The sequence below is a fragment of the Nansenia antarctica genome (assembly GCF_963989245.1).
Source record: "Nansenia antarctica genome assembly, chromosome: 4".
NCBI lineage: Eukaryota > Metazoa > Chordata > Actinopteri > Argentiniformes > Microstomatidae > Nansenia > Nansenia antarctica.
The window spans coordinates 75,061,092-75,070,350 of NC_137689.1; the positions used below are offsets into that span (position 1 = coordinate 75,061,092).

General features: G+C 54.4%; 1 protein-coding gene across 1 annotated transcript in view; it reads right to left on the reverse strand.

The window, feature by feature from the left end:
- Positions 1 to 5,539, reverse strand: part of stxbp1a (syntaxin binding protein 1a) — a gene marked incomplete at both ends in the record, with an annotated part of 45,854 nt that extends 40,315 nt beyond the window's left edge. The window contains one exon of the mRNA XM_080529722.1: positions 5,503 to 5,539. Coding sequence (XP_080385848.1) covers positions 5,503 to 5,539 — 37 coding nt within the window. The remainder of the gene's footprint in view (positions 1 to 5,502) is intronic.
- Between the last annotated feature and the right edge of the window lie 3,720 nt (positions 5,540 to 9,259).

Here is a 9,259-nt window from a genome sequence, read left to right on the forward strand (position 1 = left end):
GAAATCCTATCTGACATGTCCTGGACATATTTTCATTCACCTCATGGAACAGACCCTTTCATAAACTGTCGGAGACAGAAATGTCTCTATGATCCTAAAACAAACAGCCTAGAATAACAACAAGACTGAATCATTCAAGGAAATCAAGGAAAATCTTTGGAGTGAAGTGCCGTAATGACAAACCAAAACAACAACATTGTGTGATGTGATTCAGAACCGCTGTCTGAGGCCTACAGGGATGAGGGAGGGGACAATACAGGGATGAGGGAGGGGACAATACAGGGATGAGAGAGGGACGATACAGGGATGAGGGAGGGGACAATACAGGGATGAGAGAGGGACGATACAGGGATGAGGGAGGGACAATACAGGGATGAGGGAGGGGACAATACAGGGATGAGAGAGGGACGATACAGGGATGAGGGAGGGGACAATACAGGGATGAGAGAGGGATGAGAGAGGGACAATACAGGGATGAGAGAGGGACAATACAGGGATGAGGGAGGGACAATACAGGGATGAGAGAGGGACAATACAGGGATGAGAGAGGGACAATACAGGGATGAGAGAGGGACAATACAGGGATGAGAGAGGGACAATACAGGGATGAGGGAGGGACAATACAGGGATGAGAGAGGGACAATACAGGGATGAGGGAGGGACAATACAGGGATGAGAGACAGGACAATACAGGGATGAGAGAGGGACGATACAGGGATGAGGGAGGGACAATACAGGGATGAGAGAGGGACAATACAGGGATGAGGGAGGGGACAATACAGGGATGAGAGAGGGACAATACAGGGATGAGGGAGGGGACAATACAGGGATGAGGGAGGGACAATACAGGGATGAGGGAGGGACAATACAGGGATGAGAGAGGGGACAATACAGGGATGAGGGACAGGATGATACAGGGATGAGAGAGGGGACAATACAGGGATGAGGGACAGGACAATACAGGGATGAGAGAGGGGACAATACAGGGATGAGGGACAGGATGATACAGGGATACTGTCTCCCCTCCTTCTATCTCTCCCTTCTATCTCTCCTCCATCCCTCCCTCCTGTCTCTCCTCCTTCCCTCCCTCCCTTCTGCCTCTCCTCCTTCCCTCCCTCCCTTCTGCCTCTCCTCCTTCATCCCTCCCTTCTGCCTCTCCTCCTTCATCCCTCCCTTCTGTCTCTCCTCCTTCATCCCTCCCTTCTGCCTCTCCTCCTTCCATCCCTCCCTTCTGCCTCTCCTCCCTCCATCCCTCCCTCCTGTCTCTCCTCCCTCCATCCCTCCCTTCTGTCTCTCCTCCTTCCATCCCTCCCTTCTGCCTCTCCTCCTTTCATCCCTCCCTCGATACTGTCTCTCCTCCTTCCTTCCATCCCTCCCTTCTATCTCTCCTTCTTCCATCCCAGAGGAACAGGACAAAACAGGGATGAGGAAGGGGACGATGCAGGGATGAGGAACGCTGTGAGTCGTTGGGCGGGATGCAGTCTCCTGACCCAGTTTGGCGGTCTGTCTCTCTCCTTGGCGCGTGTCACGATGGATTTACTGTCCCAGTCACAGCCGCACTCCTCCTACCCTCCCCCCCTCTCTTCTGTCTCTCCTCCTTCCCTCCCTCCCTCTCTTCTGTCTCTCCTCCTACCCTCCTTCCCTCTCTTCTGTCTCTCCTCCTTCCATCCCTCCCTTCTATCTCTCCTCCCTCCCTCCATCCCTCCCTCCTGTCTCTCCTCCTTCCAACCCTCCCTCCTGTCTCTCCTCCTTCCATCCCTCCCTTGATACTGTCTCTCCTCCTTCCATCCCTCCCTTCCATCTCTCCTCCTTCCATCCCTCCCTCCTGTCTCTCCTCCTTCCAACCCTCCCTCCTGTCTCTCCTTCTTCCATCCCTCCCTCCTGCGTCTCCTCCTTCCATCCCTCCCTTCCATCTCTCCTCCTTCCATCCCTCTCTCCCTTCTATCTCTCCTCCTTCCCTCCATCCCTCCCTTCTGCCTCTCCTCCTTCATCCCTCCCTTCCATCTCTCCTCCTTCCATCCCTCCCTCCTGTCTCTCCTTCTTCCATCCCTCCCTCCTGCGTCTCCTCCTTCCATCCCTCCCTTCTGTCTCTCCTCCATCCTTCCATCCCTCCCTTCTGCCTCTCCTCCTTCATCCCTTGCTTGTCTCTCCTCCCTCCCTCCATTCTGCACCAACAGAACAGGCGTTTGGACAGAAGAACCTCCTCTATACTGTTACTCAGACACGGTATATTATTATATAATAACCCCCTCCACCAATCATTTCAGCCACTTCCATCAGGCCGCCGTTACAGAACTCCACTGGCCCGGAAAAACACATAAAAAACATCATTCATTCCCACTGCAACCACCGCCCTGAACATTTTAAAATAGGAAGCACACTGTTTTTCTTTTAAACCACAACATTTTAGCTTTTTAAATCATAATACTGTTTTTTTTACTATTCTTTTTTAAAATAGGCACTACATTTTATATACACTGTTATATCTGTCTGTTTTTATTGTATGTATGTGACCTATGTGTGTTTTTAATGTGGATAACGTATTCATGAACTGCACAAAGCCTGTCAAAGGAGAATTTCTGTCACTCTGTGACAGACAATAAAGCAATCTTGAATCTTGAATTACGTTGAAATTCAGCAAGCCCTCTCAGTAAAAGCCTGGGTACCACCGTGTTTTCTAAATGAGCACTACGGATTCTCTCCCTCTCTCTCTCTCTCTCTTCCTCCTCTCTCTCTTCTCTCTCTCTCTCTCTCCCTCTCTCTCTCTTCCTCCTCTCTCTCTTCTCTGGCTCGAACTCCCTCCTCTCTCTCTCTCTCATAGATAAAGATTCTCTGTCGTGGCGTCGTGTGAGATGTTGAATGATGACCAGGCCTTACCACACAGGCATTAATAAACACCTAATGGATCAGATTATGTCAAAAACTCAATATTGACAAAAATGGAGATAGAATCTTATAATTCTAACGTCACCGATGGTCATCGTCTACTAGCCCGTTTATATACTATGCGCGTGCTGCTTTCTGGGATTGATGCTCGAGACATACGGTGGAGAATGCGGATGGAACGTCTCTCCTCCTCCGCCCATCCCCCCCTCCTGCCTACTGCGCTGCTGCAGAGACCCCGTGCTGCCGTCAGCCAATCAGGGGCCAGAGCCTCAGCATCACCCCAGTCAAACAGCGCGCAGGTGCCCCGTGCGCCTCTGCCACGGGAGAGGTGGTGGTGGAGGGGAGGCGCGCGCACTGTTTACTTTACGCGGACGGTTCTGGAGATGGAACAAACACATCCCGTTGGCATAAAGAGGATTATGCAACTGTCATTTCTTCTGTCATTGACTCTCTGCATTTAGCTACGTTGTCCATATGGTATTAGTAGGCCCCTAGTTCACGTACACATCGGTGATACGAATAAATCTCCCACAACCACTGTTGTGATTCTGCAATATGAAATCCATAGGCTATAGTATTCAGTAGTTGATGACTCAGCTAGTCTCGCTACAACCACCGAATGAAATGAAGACACGGGGGTGACTATGGACATGGATACACCTCGCCTACGGGGTGACTATGGACATGGATACACCTCGCCTACGTGCGTAAATTAAACCCGATCGATACCTCTGAGAATCACCCTGCTGGGGGGGGGGTCATCATTATTTTATTCATTTATATTTGTAATATAAATCCAGAGCCATCGATTATGATGTTACATCTCGACCAGTGGACATTGGGGATAGACAAATAAATGCTTTACTGGTTTCACAACCTTCAAAAACCACACAGACCTGCGCCTAAGATCGTTATAGCTTCTTTTTTTTTGTCTTATTGCGGGACACATTATGTGATAAGCTGCTAATATGTGGCATTCGTTGAGCGGATAACATTTGAGGGCTTATTTATTTTTTGCCGTGAACTGCGTCGATCACAGCTATCTCGTTTAAACCGCTGCACCCAGGATGGCCATAGATCTCAACCTCCTGGGGATTGGACAACACCGTTATTCTGTCATTAGTAGAATACATTAGTACAATACAGTGACAGACGACGGTCGTGTGCCTGCAAACGACCGATCGATGCCAGAAACCACCATCCACCAAACTAGAAACCACCATCCACCAAACTACAAACCATCCACCAAACTAGAACTATTGAACTATCCATCAAACCACCAAACGGTGACCGTTTCACAGCCGCACATCCCAGAGGCAACACAGGCCAGACGCGCAGACTCCAGGCAGACGCACTGGCCGCTGATAGGCGGATGAACGGGCCGTAAAACGAGCCTCTTCCGAGAGGGAAGGTGCGTTACCATGCAAACTGAACAGGATGCGGATTTCTGCTGTAATGTGACCCACTGTTCTAGAGAGAGAGAGAGAGAGAGAGAGAGAGAGAGAGAGAGAGAGAGAGAGAGAGAGAGAGAGAGAGAGAGAGAGAGAGAGAGAGAGAGAGGGAGAGGACACCCCACTGTTCTAGAGAGAGAGAGAGAGAGAGAGAGAGAGAGAGAGAGAGAGAGAGAGAGAGAGAGAGAGAGAGGACACCCCATCGACATTAGGCCGGCCATCGCCATCATATTCCTTCCACTAAAACAGACCCCGGCTATTAGCCTAGGCTACTATGTTCAAACCCTCATGTCCGTGTGAGAAGCGGTCACTCCAGACTGAATGATGATGTTTTTGTTTTGTTTTGTTTTTACGCAATATATTATATTATTCCACTGGTGATCCATCATAGGGGTGAGGCGCTGCTGAGACGGGGGGATCCCATGATAGGGGGGGGGCTATACGCACCATGATAGGGGGGGCTATACGCAGCGCGCTCGGACGTGGGAAGAATAATTAATCTGCGATCGATCTGATGGTCAGGGACATGAAATGGTATTACTGGTGTGCGGGAGGTATAGCGACAAGATCCAGTTGTGGCTATGAGACCTTGGCGAAATGGAAAAAAGGCACTGGCCTGGAAAATCGCCCTAGTGCGATCGCACATAGGCTACATAATATATCTTTTTAATTTCTGCTCGAGGGGATATGGGCGTATCTGTGTTTCCTTCTCGTCTATTGATGTCTCTCCTCCCGTCGACAATATTATAATGCGCATCCGCATCAAAGGAAGGGGCCCAGATCGGTGCCGAAGCTGCCTGATCACAGCCGTGGTACAACGGTACTTTCAGCGCTCAAGAACCGGACACATCCTGGAGGGGGAAAAACGCGCACCCACACGGGTACAATCACAGCCCCCCATCCGAGACACACACACACACACACACACACACACACACACACACACACGGGTACAATCACAGCCCCCCATCGGATACAATCACAGCCCCCCATCGGAGAAACACACACACACACACACACAAACACACGGGTACAATCACAGCCCCCCATCGGAGGAGAAACACACACACGGACTGGACCTCCCATCCATCCCATCATGACCCTACCGCTGGACGATCAACCCAGGTGGTCAACTAGGAGATCAAATGTAATAAGGTTTTCTTACTTTCGCCGACCACCGCCTTCAGTCCGATAGGTGCCATGGTGCTTCTTCTATGTGGTGTGTCCGTGTGTGTTAGAAGCTTCTGTGTCTCTCTCTCTCTCTCTCTCTCTCTCTTTCTCTCTCTCTCTCCCTCGCTTCTGTGCACACCACCTCACAGCTGACTGCGGAGCTTCGAGTGGAGACGTCACTGCGTCTCCCTGCGTCCCCTCCGCCCTCCTCCCTCCCCCTCCTCCCTCCTCCTCCCCTCCTCCTCCCTCCTCCCCCCTCCTCCCTCCTCCTCCCTCCTCCTCCTCCTCCCCCCTCCCCTCCTCCCTCCCCCTCCTCCCTCCCCCTCCTCCCTCCTCCCTGCCTCCCCCTCCTCCCTCCCCTCCTCCCTCCTCCTCCTCCCTCCTCCTCCTCCCTCCTCCCTCCTCCTCCTCCTCCTCCTCCTCCCTCCTCCTCCTCCTCCTCCCCCCTCCTCCTCCCCCTCCTCCCTCCCCCTCCTCCCTCCTCCTCCCCCTCCTCCCTCCTCCCTCCTCCCTCCTCTCCCTCCTCCTCCACTCCTCCTCCCCCTCCTCCCTCCTCCCCCCTCCCTCCTCCCCCTCCCCCTCCTCCCTCCCCCTCCTCCCTCCTCCCCTCCTCCCTCTCCCTCCTCCCTCCTCTCCCTCCTCCTCCACTCCTCCCTCCTCCTCCTCCCCCTCCTCCCCCTCCTCCCTCCTCCTCCTCCCCCTCCCTCCTCCCTCCTCCCCCCTCCTCCCCCCTCCTCCCCCTCCTCCCCCCTCCCCCTCCTCCCTCCTCCCCCTCCTCCCCCCCCTCCCCCTCCCTCTCCTCCCCCTCCTCCCCCTCCTCCTCCTCCTCCTCCCCCTCCCTCCTCCCTCCTCCCCCCTCCTCCCCCTCCTCCCCCTCCTCCCCCTCCTCCTCCTCCCTCCTCCCCCTCCTCCCCCTCCTCCTCCTCCCTCCTCCTCCCCCTCCCCCCTCCCCCTCCCCCTCCTCCCCCTCCCTCCTCCTCCCCCCTCCTCCCTCCCCCTCCTCCCTCCTCCTCCCCCCTCCTCCCCCCTCCTCCCCCCTCCTCCCTCCTCCTCCTCCCTCCTCCTCCCCCTCCTCCCTCCCCCTCCCTCTCCTCCCTCCTCCTCCCCCTCCTCCTCCTCCCCCCTCCTCCCTCCCCCCTCCTCCTCCTCCCACCTCCTTCCTCCTCCTCCCTCCTCCCCTCCTCCCTCCTCCCTCCCCCTCCCTCTCCTCCCTCCCCCTCCTCCCTCCCCCTCCCTCCTCCTCCCTCCTCCTCCCCCTCCTCCCTCCTCCTCCCCCCTCCCCCTCCTCCTCCCCCTCCCCCCTCCTCCTCCTCCCCCTCCTCCTCCTCCTCCTCCCCCCTCCCTCCTCCCTCCCCCTCCTCCCTCCTCCTCCTCCCCCCTCCTCCCCCCTCCTCCCTCCTCCTCCCTTCTCCTCCTCCCCCTCTCCTCCCCCCTCCCTCCTCCCTCCCCCTCCTCCCTCCTCCTCCTCCTCCTCCCCCCTCCTCCCTCCTCCTCCCCCCTCCCCCTCCTCCTCCCCCTCCCCCCTTCTCCTCCTCCCCCTCCTCCTCCTCCTCCTCCCCCTCCTCCCCCTCCTCCCTCCTCCCTCCTCCTCCTCCTCCCCTCCTCCCCCTCCTCCCTCCTCCTCCTCCCCCCTCCTTTATGTATTCAGGCTTATTACAGTTTGCTTTAAGATTTTCTACGTTCACTGTTACGTTTCCACACGCGTTTTTTTTTTTTCATTGAACACATTTTAATAGATATTTTATTTTCACAAGACATATTTACACAAGACAAACAAACTAACTAACTAACAAACAGCAAGCTGCCAGGCATACATTGATTTGGTTCAACGGCGACGTTTTGAATGACGTTTCGTTAGTCCTTCCTCCTGCCTTTTCATAGGTTGGTGAGAGGGTTATAACTTATAACACACTGTCACACAAACTGTCTTTGTCTGTCTTACATGTAACGATGAATTGAGAATCAAGGACCCCAATTGAAATAAGCCAGTGGCTTTCTTGGGTTTTTATCCTGTTAGTTGACCTTGTATGTAATATGTACTTTCATGTACCTACTTCTGCAAATCTTCTAATAAAGTTTTCAATCAATCAATCAATCTCTGCGACAGTCACAAACGCCACCTCTGTTGGCTGGCATTGACAGGGTTAATACTATTAATTCGCTTTGCTTCTTATGAGATCAATAGGTGGCACTTATATAAGCACGATCATTTTCTATTGCACAATTTACTTTGACGTATTAATAATTATAATTAATTGGCTGATTGAATTAGCCAAACTCTGCACCAGACGCAACACAACCCTTTATTATCAATGACAGACCCGGACTGACATAGTCCGCAGTGGCCCGGCGGTGTGGCTGCTGACGGGCCACACGGTGGCAGTAGAGGTCTGGCTCTGGTTCAGGGAGTCTGATGGCAGTAGAGGTCTGGCTCCTCGTTCAGAGAGTCTGATGGCAGTAGAGGTCTGGCTCCTCGTTCAGAGAGTCTGATGGCAGTAGAGGTCTGGCTCCTCGTTCAGGGAGTCTGATGGCAGTAGAGGTCTGGCTCTGGTTCAGAGAGTCTGATGGCAGTAGAGGTCTGGCTCCTCGTTCAGGGAGTCTGATGGCAGTAGAGGTCTGGCTCCTCGTTCAGGGAGTCTGATGGCAGTAGAGGTCTGGCTCTGGTTCAGGGAGTCTGATGGCAGTAGAGGTCTGGCTCCTGGTTCAGGGAGTCTGATGACAGTAGAGGTCTGGCTCCTCGTTCAGAGAGTCTGATGGCAGTAGAGGTCTGGCTCCTCGTTCAGAGAGTCTGATGGCAGTAGAGGTCTGGCTCCTGGTTCAGGGAGTCTGATGACAGTAGAGGTCTGGCTCCTCGTTCAGAGAGTCTGGTGGCAGTAGAGGTCTGGCTCTTCGTTCAGGGAGGCTGATGGCAGTAGAGGTCTGGCTCCTCGTTCAGAGAGTCTGATGGCAGTAGAGGTCTGGCTCCTCGTTCAGGGAGTCTGATGAATGATGATGATACAGGATCATCTTTTACACCCAACAACTTGCAATAGGAACGTTTCTCTTATTGGCCATATGAGGTGATCCATATGAGGTGAGGTGATCCCTCCCCCTCCCTCTCCTCCCTCCTCCTCCCCCTCCCCCTCCTCCCCCTCCCCCTCCTCCTCCTCCCCCCTCCTCCTCCCCCCTCCTCCCTCCCCCCTCCTCCTCCTCCCACCTCCTTCCTCCTCCTCCCTCCTCCCCCTCCTCCCTCTCCTCCCTCCCCCTCCCTCTCCTCCCTCCCCCTCCCCCTCCTCCTCCTCCCCCCTCCTCCCTCCCCCTCCCCCTCCTCCCCCCCCTCCCTCCTCCTCCCTCCTCCTCCTCCCTCCTCCCTCCTCCCTCCTCCCCCCCCCTCCCTCCTCCCCCTCCTCCCTGCGTCCCCTCCCCCTCCCTCCTCCCCCACCTTCTCCCTCCTCCTCCCTCCCCCTCCCCCTCCTCCCTCCTCCTCCTGCGTCCCCTCCCCCTCCTCCTCTCCCCTCCCCCTCCTCCTCCCCCTCCTCCCTCCTCCTCCCCCTCCTCCCCCCTCCTCCCCCCTCCTCCCTCCTCCTCCTCCCCCCTCCTTTATGTATTCAGGCTTATTACAGTTTGCTTTAAGATTTTCTACGTTCACTGTTTACGTTTCCACACGCGTTTTTTTTCTTCATTGAACACATTTTAATAGATATTTTATTTTCACAAGACATATTTACACAAGACAAACAAACTAACTAACTAACAAACAGCAAGCTGCCAGG